The sequence below is a fragment of the Anthonomus grandis genome, chromosome 3, assembly GCF_022605725.1.
Source record: "Anthonomus grandis grandis chromosome 3, icAntGran1.3, whole genome shotgun sequence".
NCBI lineage: Eukaryota > Metazoa > Arthropoda > Insecta > Coleoptera > Curculionidae > Anthonomus > Anthonomus grandis.
The window spans coordinates 47,087,143-47,112,061 of NC_065548.1; the positions used below are offsets into that span (position 1 = coordinate 47,087,143).

Below are 24,919 nucleotides of genomic sequence, written 5' to 3' on the forward strand. Positions count from 1 at the left end.
AGGCGTTATGTCAGGTGATCGAGGAGGCATCCCGATAGGGCCGTTAGCTAATAAAAAACGGTCATCAAAAAGGTCCATTAATAGGGTATCAATCTGACGAATATTATGGACAGAAGTGCCGTCTTGTTGGAAGTAGGTCTGTTGTCTATCTATTAGACTTAATTATCTAAGAAATCACGAAATGTGACAGGCAACATTTCGACGGACCGCGCTCACCAGTCAGTTAAAATACAGGACCTTCAATTCTTGAGCCGACTAAACCCTTAGAACATTGAAAGGCTAGAGTTAGTAAATTATAATTTTGAGTTCAACACGTGCACAAGGGCAAGGGGAGTTTTTTGTTTACAAACCAATTCATCTGGTGTCAAATTTATACGCATTTTACTAGGACTTGATTGATAGTCGAGCTCACTGCCAAGAAATGTTTAAAAGATTTAAAATACTAACTCTTCCATCTTTATTCATTCTTGAATCTATTTGCTTGGTTCGCAAGCATATATCAGAAATTCCTAATAAACCATCTCGCAATTATCCACTTCGAAACGCAGAGCATGATCTTTATGTGCCAATCCCAAGGTCAGAATTAATAAAAACTCTATTCTTTACGGAGCTGAAAAAATGCACATCTGACTTAGGAAATTAAATCATTGACATCTTTTGCTCGATTTCGATGCTTTGAAATCTTATTTACTGGAGAGACCTTTATATGCTGTAAATATTTTTTTTATATTAATTTTTGAGTATCATGCACGCACTGGCTAATTATTAATTTTTTTACGATGTAGAATAGCAATATTTTGTATTGCTAAATTTCTATAAAATTTTTTATGACTTTTTAAACATTGTATTAATGTTTTTGACTGCTTTTGTTACTTTCTTGTTACTATTTTTATTTACTTTCCTATTTTCTTACTTTTTACATTTAGTATAAGAAATTTGACCAGGTACATCTCTTGTACCCAGTTTTGTATATATTTATTTAGTACTTGTATTTTGGTTTCTATATTTGTGTGTTTTGCTTTTTATGTATAGCTTTGTCTACAAAATGCTTTAAATTTTTTGACAATAAAGCATATTTGATTGATTGATTGATTTTCAAAAGAGAAAATTTTCAGCTATATATCAACACATATAATATCGTTAATTTAACTTATTGATGTCAGAATTTGGATTTAACATAAAAAGTAGAAATATATGTTACTCTAAGCGCAAAAATAACAACTTCAAAGCAAAAAAAATATTAACATTCTTATTCCTAAACCGGCATCTAAAAAATTTGAAATGGCAACTTACTAAGAAATTATAATAATATGTGTTTTTCATAAAAATGCTTTTTATTAGATAAGTACCTACCGTTACTCTAATGAAGTACATTAAAAAACTTATAAAGAGTTGATAAACGGTAATATTGTATATAATTTGAAGCATAATCAATTAATAATAAATATTTATCATGTAAATTTTTTTTCACGACGTCACTGGTAAAGATTACTTACGAGTATGTCGGTGAATCAACAATGCGATCGAGCGGCGTTGCGATGTTGTTGCCTTTTTCTCTAATATGGGGACGTTATTTACATTTAACTTTGAATTTGGACTTATATTTTATGAGAAAAAATGCTTCATATTCTATTAAAGAGGAATAGTATTATTTTGCGCCTGTCAAATTAAGTGACAAATTTTTATGACATTATAAAGTGTGTTATTTTTGCCATTTCTAGAAAAGCATTTGGCATCATTGCATCAGAGATATTGCAAGCAAACAAACTGCCCATAGTTCCACGGCATTGCTAATTCTCGCATTTCAATATTCTAAGATTAAACTACACCAAAGATTCGCATTAGTGTTTCTGCAGATTACAGGGATGGAAGTTCATCGGATTTTCTTGACTCCAGTAGTGGGTGTTTTTCCTATTAAAAATGCCTCTGTTGCAGAAATTTGATTCATTCTTAGTGTTGTGATAGGCCATGTCAATTTGTTAAAAACAAATATTACCATTTTTGCCATTCATATTTGAGGAATTATTCCACTGCATTACAGGCATAAGTTGTCGCCATTTAATATTGTGAAATGCATATCCAAGATAAAAAAATTCATTAGTAGTAGTAAGGGTGGGGAAGCTAGAACTCGGCAAGTTGGCCTGAACAGTCCCTTTTCGCCAACCCCAGAATCACCCACCCCTACGCCTCCACTCCCAATGCGCGGTCTTAACTGAGTCGGCCCGTCCTTTTAATAAAGGCTCGCACGTTGTCCCAGTCCAGATCTTTAAGATCTTCCCGTTGGAGTGTCGTTGCTCCGAAAATTTTCCTTCTCAGGCGACTCCAGATACCTAGTATGTGGTATGAAGTTTCCTCCCCTGTACCGCAATTCGGACAGAGTGGGCTTTCTCTTATACCAAGAAGGTGTAGATGCCTGTTTAGACTGTTGTGCCCGGTCAGGATTCCCACCAAGTCTTTGATACTTTGTCGGGTCTTTGTTAGCAGTCGCCTTGCTTTAAAGCCGTCATGGTCTGGTATCATTTCCTTGGCCTGTCCTGCCATCCTTCTGTCCGTCTCCAATTCTTGCTTGTTTTTTCCCAGGCCCAATTAATAAGTGCCTGGGAGATTTGTTTTTAGCTAAAACCGAGACAAGGTTCGGGGCCTACGAAGGGGTTAACGGAACCCTGCCAGTTCGTCGGCCCGCTCGTTGCCCTCAACATCTTGGTGTCCTGGAATCAGTCTCATTTCCCTGTGTGCTGCAAGCCTTTCCAATGCGTCTCTGCATTCCTGGACTAGCACTAAGCCAGGCCCTGGGTTTCTGAATCGCCTTGAGGGCAGCTTAATCCTCCCGTTACCTTTCAATGCCTCTCGTTTGTTTGCTACTTCGAGTATAGCAAACACCTCCGCTTGGAAAACTGTGGTATGTTTCCCTAGCGGGAAAGATTCTCCTATGTTTGTTTCCATCCTGTACACTCCAGCTCCGGCTGAATTGGTGCTTTTCATCCATTATCCATCTGTGTACCAGGCCTGGAAACCACTTGGCTCTTTAATTTGGTTCGCCGACCATTCTTCCCTTGTCGAAATTTCAAATTGGAACCCCTTCTTTAACCTTAGTTTTCCACTTTCTGTAGTGCATCTGGATGTAAGAATTGGTATGTTCTTACGGCTGGTCACCATGCCACGGATCCGTACGAAATCCTCGGTCGTATGACTGCGGTATAAAGCCACTGGAGAACGTGGGGTTTTAGACCCCATCTTGTACCTATTGTTCGCTGTAATTGCCATATTAGGGCCGTTGCCTTATTTACTGCCTGCTCTACGTGAGTTTTAAATGTGAGCTTGCTGTCTAAAATGATGAAGTATTTGACCTGCTGCCTCAAAGTTAGGCGAGTCTGATACATAATGGGAGGTTTAAAGCCTGTCAAATTCCGCCTCTTAGTAAAGAGAATGAGCTCGGTCTTTTCAGGGTTGACCGACAGCCCTGTTTCCCGACACCATTCTTCCACTATCCTGCACGCGACTTGCATTCGCTCACAGACTGTGTTCACGAATTTACCCGTGACCATCCACTAGTCCCTCGTCCGCGTATGCCTGTGCATAGAATACTTCAAGTTCTAGCTTCCTGAGGAGACTGTCCATCGCCAGAAGATAAAAATATAGTTATATATTTAAATAGTCAAGCAATTAGCTCCTATATAAGGTTAAATCCAGGCCATGTCCGATAAAATATCTGTAGCATAGTACCAGCCGATGAATCATTGTCAGCTAGTCGTCCATCGTCGGACATACGCCTCCCAGTTTTCTCCAATCTCCAAAGATTTCCAATCAGTCTTCACATCGTGTGTCCATCTAGTATGGAGTCGTCCTCTAGTGATGCGAAGAGTCCGGATTAATCTCTCGCCGAACGGGCGAGACATCGAGCGGATGAATTAATCCGGATGAAAAAACCGAATTTTCAATTCATCCGAATCAATGCTGTCCGGATATTGAATTAATCCGGATTTTTACAACACTATCGTCCTCCATTCTGAACTCCACATTAGAAGGAATGTTTCATTTTTCAAATTTTCTTAATTACACTAGGGCTATAGGTATATTGTATTAATCTTATTAAATGTGTCTGTGCTACTAACGTTTTGATCTCATATATTTCTCTTATTTTTATTATGTTTTTTTTTTATTCTAGTGACTCATGTGAAAATAATCCTTCCAATTCATATCCTTTGTTAAATAGAAGTTCCTCCACATATGATGCCTCACATTCTTATGGAGCGGTGGGAGTAAACAACAATACTCCTGATGTATTATCTAACTTATTGGTAAGTATTAATAACAACAGTCTTTTATTCAAAAAAAACAACAGATTGTCAAATATTACAAATGAAAAAGAAAAAAAGGGCGAAGTTTAGCCTAAGGCTACTCAAACTTAATCCTAATAAATAATAAATAAATTTCGGTAATCATACATATACATAATCATCAAAAAAATACTTATACCCTTCTTTATATCCAACACGGGGGAGAAATAAAACTCACAACCTGCACCAAAACAAGACTGTACACAAACAAATACCTTTGTATGCAATCATATACAACCATCATGTTACCTCTGGAGCACACAATTTTAGTAAGTTAAAAAATAGGAGCTCAACTGTTCTCTAAACAAATACAACCTAAATTCTGACTTAAACTTAGTTAAATTATGAAGTAGTAAATCATTGTTTGGCAAGGAATTACATGTTTTAATCGCATTATAAGTGAAAAACTTCCTTAAATTAATTTTTTTAGAGATTTAGATATGAATTTTAAATTAGTAATTAAAACATTGATAAAAACAGCCAAATGTTGAGTTCTACGGTTTGACATACGAGGGCGGGTCAATAAAACCGTGACTTTTTGGATAAAAGACAGGTTTTTATATAAAAAGTTATTTTATTTTTCAACATAGTCTCCTTTGAGTTCTATACACTTAGTCCAACGTTTCTCCAATTTTTTTATCCCTTCGGAAAAATATGATTTGTCGAGGTCATCAAAATAGGCATTTGTTTGAGAGATGATTTCGTCGTTGGAGTCAAATCTCTTTGCGCCGAGCCATTTCTTTAACTTTGGGAATAGGAAATAGTCACTGGGGGCTAAATCTGGAGAATAGGGCGGATGAGAAAGTAATTCGTAACCTAATTCATGGTTTTTTGCCATGGAAACTGCATATGTGTGGACCCTTGTATTGTCCTGGTGGAAAAGAACTTTTTTTTGGCCAAATGTGGTTTTTTTTCTTTCAGTTCCTCATTGAATTTATCTAATAAGTTGGTATAATATTCTCCATTGATTGTTTTCCCCTTTTGAAGATAGTCAATGTGGATTATACCGCGTGCATCCCAAAAAACGGTCGCCATGACTTTGCCGACCTTTGCCTTCTTGGGCGTCGATTAACCCCAAGAAATCCACTGTTTTGACTGCTGTTTGGTCTCCGGCGTGTTGTGGTGGATCCACGTTTCGTCCACGGTGACGAAACGACGCAAAAATTCGTCCATATTGCGGTTGAATAACGCCAAACACTTCTGGGAAATTGTCACACGGTTGCGTTTGTGGTCGATTCTGAGCAAACGCGGCACCCATCTTGCGAAAAGCTTTCTCATACCCAAATGATCATTCAAAATTGAAACTACTGAACCATATGAGATGCCTATGCTTCCCACAATCTCTCTCACTTTCAATCTTCGATCGGCTAAAACCATATCGTGAATTTTTTCGATTGTTTTGGATGTAGAGACCTCGACTGAGTGTCCAGAACGTTCGGCATCTTCCGTGCTTGTACGGCCACATCGAAATTCAGTAAACCACTTCTTTACCATGGAAATGGATGGTGCAGAGTCCACATAATATTTATCAAGCTTAGCCTTGCTTTGAGTGATGATTTTTTCCGTAAAAAATAATGCCTAATGACAGTGGCGGCTCGTGACATTTCACTATGGAGGGGCGCGCAAATCCAAATAAATATATACTTACTAATAAATAAAAAAATATAACTGGACGTACCTAAGTATATGTTATAATATCTGAGACATGACGGTTTGCAGTCATCATGGTACAATCACAAAAAGTTTGCACATAAATTTCTTAATTTGGCAATCAAAAATAAAGAACATTGTTACAAAACAATCGCATTTACACATCACGGAACCTCGCACGAAAATTTTTTTGCCACCTCTCTGCAGTTTTAAAAACAATAACAATTAACTTTAAAACGTGAAGAAAAATTATACTTTCGGCAAATGTTTCGCCAAGATTATTTTCTAAAATAAATGAAAGCAAGTTCATAGCTCCAATATTTTGTGAGAAATCTGGTCTTGAGTAAATGACTTCTAGTTCAGTTCTTAATCTAATTTTACATAAAATTGGATAAAAAGAAACTACATTATCTAAAATATCCACTGGAAAGGTCTTGTTATATTTTGGATACGCTTCTTTATCGAACAAGTTAGCTGCTTGAAGATGACCTCGATAGGAAAATCTGTCCTTCGCTTGGGTAACAACTGTATCACATACCTCTTTTGCAATAATACTTCTTAAGTTATCGTCAGTTCTTCTTCTTTTGACACTTTCAAAGTTTAATTCTACATTAGCCTTAATATTATCGGTGTCATTCTTATTTTGACAATGCTTGATTCAAATATCGACAGATCTTTAAAGATTTGAAAAATTACTTAAAAAGTTTACACGATTCATTATTAAATTTCAATAATAATTATTGTATTGTTCACTCTCGAAATACTCACACACACACAAACTATCGATCACGGAACCGATTAAAAACAAAATTTTGCCGAATAAACAACAAAAAACGTCTTCCTGCCGCCTGTGGCACAGATTACCTAAACCAGATGCGAAAGCTTGCGTCGGCACCTTTCAAGTTCGTAACCCAAGCGGCGTACAAAGGCGCGGCTCCAGCCAAAGCGAGGCCTTTACCGGTAGCGGATGATTTCCACCATTGGTCATAGATTTTTTAACACGCATTTTTTTTTGCACCAGTTGTTCAGTTAAAAAAAAAACTATCTATTAATAAATATTTATTTTATTATAAATGGTTAAGAATTCGAATTTTTTTATTAGTTTTCTCCGATTTTTTTAAAGATTTCAAATCTCTGTTAGTATAGTCTTATAAATAACTTTACAATATCTAATCGAGGGAAATTATTACAGGGATGATTACATTTTATTAAACTCATAACATTTAAATATTTATGAGAAATGCCAGGTTTAGTAGATATTTGATCAAACATTGAAATAAATTTTTTTTCTAATTCATAAATAAAACATACAAATTTCTCGCTAGGTGTTTTTAAACTACCAAAAATATTCGTTTCGGTGTTGCTATATGCCTTTAGTTTAGTTAATAAATTTAAAGCATCAAGGTTGCCGGATTCTTCTGAAAAACTGACACAAATGGGACAAATATGAATATTTAAAGCTTTTTTAATTAAGTAACCACAGATATATTTAAAAGCATTTTGTGTGGTTAAACTGTGTTCTCTATAATCACAATCAGAAACAGTTATTGCCTTACATATTTGAGATGACTGCGTAAGCATCACTCCTCTTAAATTTTCATCTGAAACGTTTTTTAGCTCAGCTAGAAGCACGCCTAAATCGTTCTCGCAGTTCATATATTCAGAGTGTAAAAAATTCTGACAAAATATTTTTTTATGGGCTCTTTGAAATTAAATTGGGGTTGAATATACGCAGTTTCCTCCTTGTTGCCTTAAATTTCCGAAATAATTTTCAAGACGGTCTTGATTTATTTTTCTGGTTTTTAGGTAGCTAAATCCGCAATTTGAAAGGCGCTGCCATAAAACTTTCAATCCATAGATAGCTATCATCCAACACGAACGAAATTTACACTTTTTTGTCAATTTTTTTCCCTTATTATTGCATATTTCAAGGTTTTTCAAAAATAGCCACATGTGATTTAAAAACTCAACTTGATAATCAAGACCCTGATATGCATTTTTAAATTTATTCGGGTGGGACGTATCTGTAGAATTAAACAAATCAAACAAAGTATTAAATTTACCTATAATTTCAATTGTAGGTAAAGCATCTACAGGAAGTGCTCCTAAAGTCATATATGTATTTATTCCACTCGCAACACTATGACTTAAAACTTGAGTGGACAGTTTTACCTTCATCTTTTCAAAGTTATTAGGATATATGTGGGATTTAGTAAGTTTCGGAGCACAACTATACACTTGCTGGCTATCTTTTTCATAAAATTGTTCGATAAACTTCCAAGACATTATTTTGTTGTCAAAATGAAAATTATTTTCGGCTAAATTATTTTTAGTAGCCTTTAATAAATGTGGAGGGTCAAAAATGTAAACTAATTTCAAATCGCCCAATTAAAATTCAGGATTTTCTTCGTTAACCTTTAGCATTCTAGAAAGCTGTATAAAATTAGAGCCCATATCAGTTATTAAGCCTTGGATAAATAAACCAGCATCTGATAATTTTTTAACGCATTCAGTTAATATTTTTAAAATATCTGAAGCTTTAAGTTGGGAGTTTACGAAAAAATAAGCCAGTGGTTGCTTCCAGTTATGAAAAAGTCCGCGAACCATAATAGCAGCAACATTTTGTGCTATGATATTATTATTGTCATTTTTTCCAATATCCTCCCAGCCTACAATTTCATATTTTGTTAAATTAAAATAAAGATAGGACATTAAAGATGTTTCATCAATACATATGGTACACTTTGAACAAATTTATAATTGGTCGTTTGGTCAATCATATCTTTATTTGATTTAATGTTATTCATATCTAGATAATAACAAAGAAAAAAATAAATATTATAAAAAAAGGTTTAAAAATATTTATTTTCTAAAGCACATTTTAAAAAAATGTCCTTTTAAAAACAATTTTTTTATTTGTGTGAAAGTGAAAAAATAAAATAAATATTACAAGACTTGATAAGGCAGGGTAAACCGAGGGGCAAACAGAATAAAAACAAATACTTGACATTTTGCTGAAGAGAAATGTGACTTATTATATACATATGTTAGCGACCTGTAACTCTAAAGAGTTTTTATTTTTTGCATTGTACTAACTATTTTTTTATATTAGTATTTCTATTATACTTTTAGTGCAATTGATAAACAGCAAACCAAAAGCTCCTACTATAAACAAAATGTTATAGTTTTATGAGAGCTGCGCGCCATATTTTAAGAAATTTGTTGAAAAAGGATCACTTGGAAGACCAAAAAAGGTTACTTCTGTGTTCACAGAAGAACAGCATCTACTTAGGCACTTATAACTCGTCATAGTTAAAAAAAAAATATTTGCGCTCGCACTATGCCACTTCTCAGCGTCACAGGTACCGAAGCAAGCCTGAAACTAAAATAATTGTGCTCCCATACTATTCGATCCGACGTTGAGCAGACGAAACTAGTGGGGAACGCAGATCATGCCGCCAGGCTTACATTCGCATCTGGTTTAGGTAATCTGTGCCTGTGGTCCGATTTACAAAACATTAAAACAAAAGCCGAATCCACGATAAAACTGGGTAACGAGCGTGATAAAAGCCGAGAAGATGGGTCGTCGAGAGTAGCTTTTCGGCCAAATTATGGACGCGGATGTGAGCGCACCCACGACAAATAGAGGAAGATAGATGAGCTGTACCTTGCGCGAGACAGAGAGCGGTATACGTAGGATGCCAGGAGCACTTTGGTTGTTGATTTGAATATCGCATTATCTCCTATAGTACGGGCGCTTGTGTTATACTTTTAAACGCGGGTTGATAAAAAATATATCTAATATAATTAATAATTACTGCACACGAGTTTGCGCACGAAATTCACTTTTTTCCATTTTCTTCTCAAAACGAGTGGTAGTCTGCTATCAACAGCTGTCAAACACATACTAAATGACGCAGCTTGTTCAAATTTTGACAGGCGTCAACTGACAGTTCTCTGTTGACAGGAGCAGAGTTGCCATTTCCATTAAAGGGCTGGAAGTTCAAAAAGTCACGGACTTATTGACCCGCCCTCGTATTTAACCAGTTCAACCCATTAATTTTATGCGATACGTGATCTGATTTTCTTAAATTAAAAATTAGACGAATACATGTATTCTGCACCTTTTGAATACGATATTGTTTCGCTTGACGAAGACAAGGGCCATAAATAAAATCAGCATAGTTAAAGTGGGAAAGTACAAGAGTTTCACATAATATTGCCATTAACTTGGTAATTAAAAGGTTTCTGTTGGAATATAGTTGTTACACTTTCAACAAGTTGGAGCTCCAGCACACTATTTTCTTCTGGTTAGAGGGTGGTTAAATGATAGATTTCCTGGCGGATGGATCGGTTGGTCGATGGGGAGCAATTGACACAACGATCCAAGGGGCCACCACGATCACCCGATTTATCACCTTTACATTTTTTAAGGGGGTATTTAATAAAATCAATTGTTTTTAAAACACAACATAACAGTTTGAATGATTTAAAATGAAGAATCGAGCTGCGTGTAGAGAAATCCAGGCAGGAGTTGTTAAAAAAGAGAGGAATCTGAGAGCAAACTTTATTAAATAATAATAATAATAAATAAAATAAATAAATAAATAAAAAACGACTTTATTTTATACTCGGTGACATTCAGCACAGCTGTTGCTAGCCGAGTATTCATAGCAAAAACACAGTATAAGATTTAAATAATTACAACAACGTAGAAACATACAGTAAGGTAAATTAAATATTCAAATAAATAGAAAATACAACTGAAAATTGTCCCTAAAAAATCTACAAAACAAAAAGTAAATTAAAATAAAAAATAGTCTCTAACAACACAAAATAGTCTCTAGTCTACCAGACAAAAGTAAATCAAAAGCAAAAAAAAAAAATAAGGCAAAATTCTCTCCAGAATCCACAAGACAAAAACAAGTGATTAATCAAAAAAAAAACAATAAATAAATAAATAAAGTGATTAGTATTTAGAAAAAAGGTAACTTTTATACTTCTTTTTAAAAGTCGAAGTTGATTGATTAAACATTTTTATGTTTCCAGGCAAATGATTTAATAAATTAACAGAAGTATAGCTAAAGCAAGATTTAAAGAAGCTTCCCTTATGCCTTGGAATTTCATAATAGTCTCTATATCTAGTATCTCGGTTATGAAGGCTTGATCTAGGTGTAATTTTTGCAAATAGATAGTTTGGCGATTCAGTTTTGAGCATCCTATGAAGAAAGGAAGCAAAATGAAGCTGCTGTCTGTCCTCAATACTTAACCACTGAAGCTCCTTTAGTCTATGGCTGACGTGATCTTTTAAGCGTAGATTAAAAATAAGTCTTATGCCATCTCCCCTCCAAATAATCCCCGAGCAAATCTAAAGTTATTTCTTCAAAACCATAATATTTCAGCTTTGCTCGAAAAAGTTTTGGATCCAAAGTATCGAATGCCTTGCTAAAGTCGAGAAACACAACCGCGGACGTATATCCACGATCTGATGCCTTAATTATGTTATCAAGAATATTGAGCAGGGCCGTTGCTGTACTAAATCCCTTACGAAAACCAGACTGGCCCTCAAAAAGTAAATGATTTTCGTGAAAATAAAGCAGCATTTGCTTATATATAAGCCGCTCATATACTATTTGGAAAAGAATGGACAACATTTTAAACATTTAGAAATTAATTTACTTTTTTATATTCTTTTCATTACAATAGTTATTACTTAAAAAAATAAATATCTTTACAGTTTTAATTAGGTGAGGTATCACTTGACCCCCCTCCCCCCCTTTCTAATAAGAATTTAGAGGTTATAGGGCCAGAAGTCTGCTGCAATTTGATTGAAAACTAACCTAAAAATGTCCCCCACAAAAATAAATTTGAAGTGTTTTTGGAAATTTTTATATTTTATATCGGGACAGAAATATTGACTTTGTGTTGTTCTTTTTTGATTTAGAAATATAGAGGGTGGTACTTTTTCAAATTGACACCCTGTATAGTTTGTTTATGAAGACTTTTGGATGGTTATTCAAACATTCATATATTCTTTATTTAGAACTCAATGACATTAGCAGACAACCTCTCGAAAAACTTAAGTCCTACCGGCCTTTCCGATGTGGAATTGTCGAACCTGCAGAATTTGCAAGCCTTGAATACACTGAAGTACTTGCAGCAACCGACTGCTTTTTTGAACCCTTTATCACCTCTTTCACCCCAAGCTGGATTACAGGTAAAACTGACGAAGTATACACTAATAAAAGATCACAATTATAAATAATCAGAATTTATCATTGGTTTTATTTTTGTTTAGCTTGAAAAATGGAATTTAAATGGCGAAACTCTGTCCCCAACGTCAGAATGTTATCAGCTAGAAAAAGCTGCACGCTTTCATAGAACAGCTGCATGTAAGTATTTTAGAATTAGTTTATCAGTAGTTTATACAAGAATAATAAATGAATAACTTCGTTTATTACGGTTTTTTGAATGATGAAAAAATAGGGCAACGATTTAAATTTTCCTTAAAAATTCGTAATTGCCATGGTTCAAATAAATTAAAGTGAATTAACGTAACCGTTATTCTTATATCAGTGCAAATGCTATAACATATTTATTGGCAGAAGAGCACCGTTTTCTTAGTATAAATTACGATAAAGGCTAAAATACGTCTTAACCCTTTGAGGCCGGATTTATTTTTTTTTTTTTACTTTTGGTAAAAATTTTTATTTTGCTCAATTAATTAAAGATTATTTAATATGTTTTTAATATTAAGTCTTTTTTTTGCATATGAGTTAGTTACAATGAGGTGTGCTCACTGTTAGGACACTAGGCAGATAAACAAAAAAAAAAATGGCAAAAACTAATTTTTTATTGCTAGAAAAATACATTGATTATAAAAAATTTATTTGGTATGATATTGACGGAAACAGTTTTTCTTATCTGAAAGGCACAGGGCAACATCACACCTAAAAAAATAACAATAATTAACTATGTTTATTTATTTATCAATGTAATATCAACAGCTACATTGTACAGGGTGGCCAAATAAGCGAGGTAAGCGGCTGTATCTCAGGACCTGTACATCTGACAACAATGGAATTTTTTTATTATTATAAAAGTGGCTATGAGAAAATTCTGGAAATTATTTTTAAGTTCCGTGATTCACCGCAAGAGGGCGCAACTAAAAATTAAATAAAAGAAACGTCTTTTTCTCCGAAAACTTAAATATTAACTTATACTTTTGATATTATTTTTAGTAAGCCTAGATAATTTGCTATAATTTTGATTTATGAATTATTGACGTACGAACGATAGTAGGGGTGGGGGAAGCTATTGAAAGTGGAATCATTAAAATCGGTGTAAATTCTAAACCACTTATTCGATTTGAGCAATTCAAAATTTATTTGCAAGATAAATATTGCTGCTTTAAAAGTCTGATCTCATCACTACCGCCAGAGGGCACAATTTGTAATATTTCCAGTTTTTTTCATTTGGCTCCAAAAATTCAAATTAAATGGTATATTTTTGACATCCTATTTAAAAAGTAAATAAAATTTGCAAAAGTACTGTGAAAACCGCACGATGATATCTTTGCTCGTTTTAAAGTTATAGCGAATTAAAGTTTTTTACGCACCGAGCCTAAACTTACGTACCGCCATCTAGTGTCTCGCCTAAAAATCTCTAATTAGTATTACCACAACTAGGATACCATGATGTTGTCATAATTAATAAATTATGAAAGTAATAATTGATTGATAAATTATAAATTAATAATACCTATGTATCACAGAATGACTGGAAGTTTATGTGACTTTCTTAAGACGAATAATTTTATTAACGAATTTCTTTTTATATTTAAATTATGGTTCTGAAAAGGACCGATTTTAAACCCAAACATATTTGGTATTTAATTCTTTTTATTGAGTTTTTATTGTGTGTACATGGCTATTTAATCACGAGTTTCTTTGTACTTTTGCTTCAAGAATCCAGTAATTAACTCGTAATGATTGGTTTCTCCTAGAAACTTTATCACCTTATATAGATATTTATTCATAATTTTCATATAGTGATTCTTTAGTTTAAACTAGCCTTTATATAAAAACAATTAACGATTAATTAATGTTTATTTCAATTCTTTGGGGCAGTTAAATAAATAATAGAGGTTTATTATGTTTGGCTGCTTAAAAAAATACGTGTTTTGTTGCTTTCTTTTTTCTGTAACTTATATATTAGGTATATTTTTGTTAGAATATTTAAGATTTCATTTTTTTTTCCTAAAGATGACAAATTTTTTGGAATTTAGTGATGAGGTTGAGGAGGGTAGCAGGTTGGATGTAGTGTTGGCGGATGACATGGGACGGGCTGGCGAAGTTTTTAGTGATAGTGGTGGGCTTAATATTATACATTTTAATATCAGAAGCTTACAAAAGAATTTTGATGAATTGATAATTTATTTGAATGAATTGGATATCACAAAAATCGATATTGTAGTGTTGTCAGAAACATTTACAATTAGCAATGTTGACACATTCAGGCTTGCTGGTTTTGATATTTTTTATTTTTATATTAACTCTTTTTTTAATAAAAATGACGGTGTTGTAATGTATATAAAAAATAATTTGCATGCAATATCTCAAATAATAAAACTAACTGAAACTAATCTCTTGCATTGTACTATGAAAATAAACGATATTTCTTTGGGTATTACCGGTGTATACAGACCACCTTCTACAAATTTAAACTTATTTTTAAACGATCTGGAAACACAAGGATTTATAGGAAAGCAAAATATGTGCAATATATTTATTGGGGATATTAACATTAATATTTTGGAGGAAACTGATATGAATGTAACTAAGTATTTAAGTGTTATGTCGCAAAATGGTTATATGTCGTGCATAAATCAAGCAACAAGAGAAACCCACAATTCTAAAACAGCACTCGATCATATATTTTTAAAAATAGATCAGTTTGATTTAAGAAAAAACTCTATCATACCATTAATCTTTAAAACTAATCTAACTGACCATTATCCTATTGGGCTATCTATTAAAAATGTAACAAAAAATATTGCCCAGTTTAATAGCATGCAACGGAAAGCAAATATAAATTACACAAATTTAGAAAATGATCTGGCTAAAGAGATATGGGAAGAAGTGTTTACAAACAACAATATAGAAGAGTCATATACCTGTTTTAAAAATCAAATTTTATATTTTCTAAGGAAACACACGTATATTATAACACTAAATAGCAAAACAAGAAAACGTAAGCCTTGGGTCACCCAGGGTATTATTAATTCTATAAAACAGAGAGATAGCATGAAAAAATCTTTAAACATGAACCATAATATTGCCGATGAAATAAAATATAAAAAATTTAGGAATAATTTAACTAAGGTAATGAAATTGGCAAAAAATAATTATTATAAGCTAAAAATAGATGAATCCAAAAATGACTACAAAAAAACATGGAAATTTATTAATGAGATTACCAACTATCAAAAAAAGCGCCTCAAAATAATTTTAAAATAAAAGTAAATAATGACATAATAACAGATGAAGTAACAATTAGTAATACCTTTAATGAGTTTTTTACAAATGTAGGTTCAAAAATTCAAAAAAATATCAATAAAAATTCATCGAGTTTTAAAGAAAAAATTAAAATTAATCCTAACTCCATGTTTCTTTTTCCAGTTAATACAAATGAACTTATAATGCACATTAAAACATTAAAAAATAACTCAGCACCAGGGGAAGATAAAATTTCAACTAATTTAATTAAAAGAATTCATGTTCATATTTTAAAACCTTTAGCTTACTTAATAAATTTGTCATTTTCAACGTTTAACTTACCCTCTGATTGGAAAGTTTCTCTGGTATCTCCTATATTTAAATCAGATAATCGTGATGAAACTACTAATTATAGACCCATTTCTCTCATAAATAACTTTGCTAAGATATTTGAAAAATGTTTAAAGTCAAGAATAATGAATTTCCTGGAAAAGAATAATCTTTTATATCAAAAGCAATATGGTTTTCGAGATAAAAAAAATACGGAGAAAGCCGTATTTGATTTAGTTAATAATATTAACATTAATCTGCAAAACAGAAAAAAAAGTTTAGCAGTTTTTATGGATTTTTCGAAAGCCTTCGATACCGTTTCACATGAAATTCTCTTTAACCGTTTAGAAAAAATTGGTATTCGAAACGGGCCTTTTAACTTATTAAAAAATTATTTATCAGATAGAAAACAATTTGTTAAGATTAATAACACCATGAGCTCTCCTAAATACATTAAAACCGGAGTTCCACAAGGGACAGTGCTGGGACCAGTACTCTTCCTTGTGTATATTAATAGTATAGGAAGCTTATTGGCCGACTGCGAAGTTATTTTGTACGCAGATGATACTGCATTATTGTTTTCTGATAATTCTTGGAAGAGAGTCTTTAAAAAAGCCGAAATTGGCCTTAGTAAAATGTATGAGTGGCTCAACAATAGTCTTTTAAGTTTAAACTTTAATAAAACTTATTATATGAGTTTTTCCGCAACGTCAGTAGATCAACCACCGCCCACAGAGATTGTTATTCATAATAATGACTGCTTATCGCATAATGATGCATGTAATTGTATCAAAATAAAAAAAGTTGAAAAAATCAAATATCTGGGGGTTATACTGGATCAGTATCTTAAATGGGAGGAACATATTGCATTCGTTAATAAAAAAATTAGAAATATTTTCTATAAATTGTATCAGGTACGTGAAATCCTAAATGTAAAAATGTTAAAAACTTTATATAACGCACTAATAGAATTCAATTTAAGGTACTGTATTATTATATGGGGTTGCGCGTATAACAATACTATAAAGAAGTTGTTAATCACTCAGAATTCTGCACTAAAAATAATATTTAAAAGACCATATAGATTTTCAACTGGTGAACTATATAATAATCTAAATTTACTAAGTGTCAGAAATATTTATATCCATTCCACTTTAAACTATGTCCATACTACATTATCACCAATTAATAATGATTCTATCAACTATCTCACAAGAGCAACAAAAGAGATAAATATGTTTATTCCATTTAAACGTACAAATGTGACCCAAAGATTTGTAACCTATTATGGACCAGTTCTTTTTAACACACTGCCTGCTGAATTGAAAAAATATTATAATTATCCAAAAATTTTCAAAGCCAAAACCAAACAATTTTTATTGAAAAATCAAACATTTTTTGAAACGTTGTTCTGAGTTTGTGGATATTGGGTTATTTTAGTGCATGTTAGTCGTAATTTTTACTACCTTTTTGTTCTCTCGCCTGTTTTCCGCCTGCATAGCGGCCGGGCTGTTGCCGTTCTTAACCTCTTAATATCTGTGCTATTTACCTATGTAACAATAACACTTTTGTATATAACTTTACGTAATATATTTGAATTTGAATTTAAATTTAATGCCTCGATAGGTGTTCAAACTGCTTTCCATCACATTCCAAACAAGCTTCCAACCTTCTTTGAGTGGATAAAACTGCTGTTTCGATTTCAGCAGCTGATATTTCATTTATTGCACCACGGATTCTGTTTTCCATATCCTGTCTTGTTGTAGGTGGAGTTTGGTACACAATATCTTTTAAACGACCCCATAGGTAAAAGTCTAGGCATGTTAAGTCGGGTGACCTGGGCGGCCAAGGATATAGACTCCCCCTTCCGATCCAGCGCCCTTGAAAGTAATTATTTATATGATGCCGCACCAAACGGGAAAAATGTGCTGGGCACCCGTCCAATTGGAAATACATGATCCGTCTTACTTTCAATGTTAAATCTTCCATTAAAATAGGCAAGGAATTTGATAAAAATTGCAAAAAAACATTACCGGTTAATGTGCCATCAAAAAAATAAGGACCAATAATTTTCATTCCGATAATGCCACACCACACGTTTACACTCCAGCGGCCTTGGTGCTGGACTTCTCGCATCCAACGAGGATTTTCAACCGACCAATAATGCATATTATGCCTCTTGACTTTCCCATCGTTACAAAAAGTGGCTTCATCGGTCCACAGAATCTGTGACAACAAATCCCTGTTTTCGCGAATCATTGCTAGTATCCATTGGCAAAAATCAATTCGGCGCTCAAAATCATGTTCGTTTAGAGCTTGGTGTAGGATTATATGAAAAGGGTGTAGCCTTAAAATAAAAAGAAATGCCTATATTCGAGAAGAAAATTATAATAAAAAGATGTATTACCTGTGGTCTTTAAGTATATTTTGAACAGTAGTTCGAGCTATTCCCAAATCTAAAGATAACGCACGAGTTCCAATATGCCTATTAAACTCTACGTAGGCCAACACATTAATAAGGTTTTCTTCAGTTCTTCCAGTAGAGCGACGCCTTCTAAATTTGGGCCGACTAAAACGCCCAGTATCGCGTAGTCGCTGTACCAACCGTGGAAAAATTCTTCTGCCACAATGGCGGCGATCTGGATAGCGAAGGGCATACTGTCTTTCAGCTATTGCTGCATTTTGAAAGCACTCAAAGAAAACCGCAATCAAATCCACAGCTTCATTATTTGTTAAAGGCATTTTACAAAAAATCGAGCAAAGAAAATTGAAAACAGATTTAAACTGGCCGTCTAATAAATATTTGACGTTTCCATACAATTCTTTTTAAAAGTTTCTTTTGTTTTGCCGCCTAATATACGTTAACTAGACATTCTAAGGCCGAGCGCTAGATGGCGGTATATAAGTTTGGACTCAGTGCGTAAAAGACTTTAATTCGCTATAGCTTTTAAACAAACAAAGATATCATCGTGCGGTTTTCACAGTATTTTTGCAAATTTTATCTTTTTTTAAATATGATGTCAAAAATCCACCATTCGATTTGAATTTTTGGAGCAAAATGAAAAAACTGGAATTATTACAAATTGCGTCCTCTGGCGGTTTTATTAGAAACTATAGGGTAGTGATGAGATCAGACTTTTAAAGCAGCTACATTTATCTTGCAAATAAATTTTGAATCGCTTAAATCGAATAAGTGGTTTAAAATTTACACCCATTTCAATGATTCCACTTTCAATAGCTTCCCCCACCCTACTATCGTTCGTATGTCAATAATTCATAAAACCAAAATTATAGCAAATTATAAGTATAAGTTAAGTATAAGTTAATACTTAAGTTTTCGGAGAAAAAGACGTTTCTTTTATTTAATTTTTAATAGCGCCCTCTTGCGGTGAAATACGGAACTTAAAAATAATTTCCAGAATTTTCTCATGGCCACTTTTATAATAATAAAAAAATTCCATTGTTGCCAGATGTACAGGTCCTGAGATACAGCCGCTTACCTCGCTTATTTGGCCACCCTGTACAATGCCATCTTGATTTGTGAGGTTTCGTCTTGGTACTACAAAAAGCACATCTTCCAGGCTTGCCATATAGAGGCATGTGGGAACAAGAGTCGTACCGAATTTCGTATGGTACAGTACGTTTGAAATGATTCACCGTTGCCGATGGCCGACCCCTTTTCGGTAAACCTTGTTCAGCTCCCACAAGTCCTGGGCCCACTGAAAGTCGAAAAAGTTTTAGAGAAAGTTGCGCATTGGAATCCGTTCTTTTTTGATACAATATGAATGCATTTACTAAGGATAAATCTATGAAATAGAAAAAATTCTATGCCATCACTTTTTCGACTTTTGGTCAACCTTATAAAGAGTTTTTAACATGTCCGTCTTATCCACGTTTCCGATATGCGTATTATATTTCTTTACTAGTTCAGGACAAGTAACATCTTCGGCGGAACCATCTTTTTTTTTGCGGGAAACCCATTGATTTATGCATGGATCCAGATAATTAGTTAAAAAATGGACTGGCCTATTGTCAACCCATCAGTGCTAACTCTCCAATCGAATTCACCCCTTGTTAACTGCTTGTCATCTAGTAGATCTGTTGGTAGATTCTTTCGATCTTTTCTGATGGTACCGCAAGCGTAAATCAACTCAGTTTGCAGTTGTTTTTGCAGCTCGACCCAATTAAAATAATTGTCAAAATATATTTCGTACCCTTTTCCAACTAAGTCTCTCGTAAGGTCTCTAACAAGTCTACCACTAAGAGACTTTTCGGTCATTTGACCTATTTTACCAGTGTGAGTCTGAAATTGACATACGTATCCTGAATTTTCGGAACGAATCCAAACTTTATAGCCACGTTTTCCTGGTTTCTTTGGCATAAACTGTTTTAGGGAGCTTCGTCCTTTGAATCGGATCATCGACTCGTCAATAGCTTGATGTTGACTTGGTTTCAAAGCATTTTTATATGTATCAGATAATACATCTAACAAAGGCCGAAAATTGTAAAGCTTATCAAAGTTTTGGTGATCACGGCCAGGCTGTACAGAGTTGTCGTTTAGGTGCAGGTCGGCTAACATCCATGAAAACCTGTCTCTTGACATTATTGAACTTATGAATGGATCTCTCATTTCCAATCGTGAGGACCAGTAATCCTTGTAGCTGGGTAGCTTTTTTATGCCCATTATCAAATTTATTGCAATAAAACCCTTTATTTCCTTTACATTAGTAGGCGTAAATGCATGACTATTACCTCCGTTTCTTTGCAAGGCATATAAGTTAGTTTGAAAAGCTATGTGGTCTAACAGATGCTCAGGGAATATATGCAAAAACATGTCGGTAGGAGTTTCTATATCGGTGGGAATGTTTGGTCCTATTTCTTCTCCAAATTCTTTAAAATTTCGAACACAGTGTGAGTTGGAGTTAGTCCATATAGTTTTTTTGCGAATTTCCTGGGCTCGTATTAGTGACAAAGGTAGCTCATCCTCACTGCTCCATTCGGCTAAGTCAGCATCAGCGTCTTGGGATAAAGTATCATTCTCAAATATAATAGGCATATTTTCTATGTCAAACAAATCAATTGCTGGCGACGCCGCTGCCGTTGGGCCTACTATTTCTGCGTCCCCTTCAATCTCATCTTCACTAGCATCTCCTAACTTGCTAATGTTGTCACAAGCAATTTCTTCCAAATAATCATACAGGTCATTGGAGTTGAGATTTATAAGCTTGTTATAAAATTTATCTGTAAATAAAAATAAAATCCTATAAAAAAACCGTTAAAAAAATACTCATGAAATTTTGAGAAAATTATTTGCCTAAGAGACTGGTGTCACCGCCCTGAGCACACAATATATTTTCTATAAACTAATACCTTTTTCTCAAAATTGCATTCTAGCGATAACATAAATATCATCCTAGACATTTTATTTCTAATATAAAAGCAAATCTTACCACCCATGGTCCCAAAAACTGCTCTAACAACCAAAAAACAGGGAAACTTGTTTTTTGGTTGTTGAGGAGCGACACGCTTCCGCATACGTCATCAATGATATCTTCGCTGTAAGCACATCAGGACCGTCAGTAAAAATTAATTTGTAAGTGTCCTCACCGCAGGCACACTAGCACACAAAGGGTTAAACGGAATTGAAAAAGACGCCTGATGGAAGACGTCAAATATTTATATAGGACGACGTTTAAAATGACCTTTGAGGACTTCTTGAGGATAAAAAAAAACATACTTTCTTAAATTTCCAATATACAGGGTATTTCCTAACTACGGTACGAAACTATACAGGGTGAGTCGTTAGGTCGTTTTATGAAAAAAAGTTGCTATGAACGTATATCGGGAGTTGCTTTGTTTCTGAGATACAGGGCGATGAAGGTTAAAAAAAATAATGGTATTTTAAAAATACTATAATTATCCTTAAACCGATTTGGTTGAAATTTGGTGCAGTTATTTGAAGTTATAAGACGCTTATTTAGCTGTAACTAGATTGAAATTATTAGGTCCAGTGGCGTGTCAGTGGGCACCACATGCTTATTGTTGAGAAAAAAACAAGGCCAATAATTGTTTTGCAGCTTTTTATTTATTTTTGTATTTAAGCAACTAAAAATACAACTTTTTCGTATCTTATCTTATTATCTTCATATCTGGCTTTGTTTTCGAGAAAAAAAAATTAAAGTATCTTTAACTCATTCTAAAAATTATCCATGGACGACAACATGAAATAAAAACCAGTTAATTCGATAAACAATTTCGAACCGAATTTGTCGAAACGTGTTGCCGATCGTCATAAAAAGGCGATCGGCTTGCCGAACGGCGAACCACCAAAAGTCGGTCCAGATCAAAGGACGCCGAGCTGAATCCAAGTGGTGGAAACGCAAAGCCCATCGGCACGTCGTTATAGCTAGACGATCTTGAGCAGAGATGGCGTTTCGATAATTTGTGTCCTGCTTACTAATCATAGGTCCTATTATTTGAAGTAGGTGTTCAAAGGCACTGCTAGACATTCGGAAAAAGTTTTTGAAGCCACCGTTACTTCTATATTCTAAATTTAACACATTTGTATCGTCAAGTATTAAGTCCTTTATTAAATTACTTGCTCTGTATTTTTTCTGCTTTGAAGACTTGGTCCAACCCAAAATCGTAAAACATGGGGTTTTCCGTATATTTAAAATGATTTCATGGATAAATTATATAAAATTTTGCCATTTAAACATGTATATCATGCGACAATAAATACGACATAGACGCACGGACTATTTAGTGCGGCATCTGCGACACATCAAAGATTCTAATAGATCTCTGAACTGGACTTTACTATAGTAGTGCGGGGAGCAGAGGTTATTTAAGAAAAGGGTAAATTAAGAAGAAAGGGGGAGGGAAGGTATGAATGATAAATATTTCTTAAGAAGGATATTATTTAGTTATTTGGAAGTCGGAAGGTTGTGGTACTTATAAGGCGTTAAAAAATAGATTGCTATCATACTTAGTCTGTTCGTTGACACAAACAAAATCTGTGATTTTATGGCTTTATTAATTTCGAGGATTTCTAAAAAGTCCAGCCTTAAGCCTTAAACATGAAGAACTTCTGTGTCTACCTCCGGTACGAACCTATGTCTAGCCTCGATGATATGGTTGGCGAAAGGTGAAGAAGTATTATTAATAAACTTATTTATTTATGTTATTTTCTATCAGTTTGGTATGCTCTTTTAATTTAGTTCCAATTGTCCTTTCGCTTTGCCCGATGTAGCACACATTACAGTCAAGATGAGAACAACTGAGTCTGTAGACTCCTGATATATGGGTTGCAGCAATATTATCTTTGGTCTTAGCCAGGTGCTTAGATAAATTATTAGAAGTATGATAGCAAACACATAATTGACTGTCTGAATGTCTCAAAAAACTTTTGGCAACTTGACTGGATAATTTATCAAAATCTTTCAACGTACAACTTACGGTTTCAAATTGGATATAAAAATTTTAAATTTTCTTTAAAGTGATGGGTTGCTATATCGTACCGTATTTCTGTTTAAAAGTATTTGAAAATTGGTAAGGCGTGAAAAGCCAAAAAAAATCTTTTTCCTATATTAACAAATCAATTTTTAAATTGTTTTGGCTATCCACGATCCAATTTAATAATAATAATAATAATATGTCTTTATTAAAAAAAAAGCAATATTAATCTTACAATATTACTTAATACTACATTGCCAAGAAGGTGAAGATTAGCTTAAAGCTACTCTTTAACTCTTAACCTTCCTAACATTCACAGTTTAAAAGGAGAAAACGAGAAAAAAAAAACAAAAAAAGAAACAAGTATATATAAAGTATTTATCTTCTAGAACACTAGACTATATTTTGGATTGATTTAAAAACAAAAGTTTATAATATTTCCTATACACATTTAACGAGGTATTAAATATTGGTTTATAAGTATTAAAGAACTTAACGGCATTATAAGTAAAAGATCGCTCGAATAGAGCCGTGGAATGGTGCGGCATGGTCAAGATATTATATCTAATATTTCGAGTGTGAACATGGTTTCTTGGTATTAACTTTTCAAAAAAATATTCAGGTCTTTGACTAACATATAATCGATAAAAAAAGTAGAAGTGAAGAATTTGAATAGGTAAGGTAGCGTTAACCACCTTAACTGAAATATAGAGCCTGATACATGATCAAACTTTCCGAGGTTAAAAATAAATCTACAGCAAGTATTCTGCACGCGTTGCAGGCGGTAACGATTTATTTGGTCTAAGCAAGGATAATAAACTATAAGGCAGTAATTTAGAATAGATAAAACAAGAGTCACTACAAGTTTTTTCCTAGTTTTAAAATTTAAAATGTGTTTATTGGTATAAGGCCTACGCATGCGTAAATAACACCTCTGCAGAAGAGTATTAACATGTTCCTTAAACCTTAAAGAATTGTCTATTGTAAGTCCCAGAACCTTCACAGTATTAGAGAACAAAATAGTTTCGTTATCCAATTGAATGTGAACAGTTTCCATTATATTTTTATATGATCCTCGGTTTGAAAACAAAACCATTTTTGTTTTATTAGGATTAATGACAAGGTTATGCTCTTTTGAAAATTGATTTATTACGTTCAGATCAGCGTTAATAGTATCAGCCACGTTATCAAAATTAGCAGAGTCAAAATAATGTATGTATTGAGTGTCATCAGCATACTGATGTATTTCAGAATCTTCAACTAGACCGGGTAAATCTGAAGTATATATAAGAAATAATAATGGGCCTAGGATCGACCCTTGTGGGACGCCAGAAATAATGTTTTTCGAAGCAGAATATTCATTATTCACCCTCACTTTCTGGGTTCTACGCCATAAGTAAGTTTTAAAAAAGGACAAAACAACCTCACTCCAGCCATAATATTTCAGTTTCGCTACAAGCAAATCATGATCGATGACATCAAATGCTTTCGAGAAATCAAGGGCTATCATAATGGCTGAAATCTTTTTGTCAAGAGCTCGCATGATATTATCGGTGACGTTTAGAAGTGAACTAGCTGTACTATGATGTTTCCTAAAACCAGATTGATGGGAAGGGAGGATATTATTTGACATTAAAAATGATGACAGCT

The 24,919-nt window shown here is 33.6% G+C and overlaps 1 protein-coding gene across 3 annotated transcripts in view; it reads left to right on the top strand.

Moving 5' to 3' along the window:
- The window catches only part of LOC126734685 (cytoplasmic polyadenylation element-binding protein 1), a 132,828-nt gene that overhangs the window by 73,424 nt on the left and 34,485 nt on the right, over nt 1–24,919 (top strand). For all 3 annotated transcript variants that reach the window (XM_050438394.1, XM_050438396.1, XM_050438395.1), the window contains 3 exons: nt 4,166–4,298; nt 12,031–12,204; nt 12,286–12,379. In XM_050438394.1, coding sequence (XP_050294351.1) covers nt 4,166–4,298; nt 12,031–12,204; nt 12,286–12,379 — 401 coding nt within the window. The remainder of the gene's footprint in view (nt 1–4,165; nt 4,299–12,030; nt 12,205–12,285; nt 12,380–24,919) is intronic.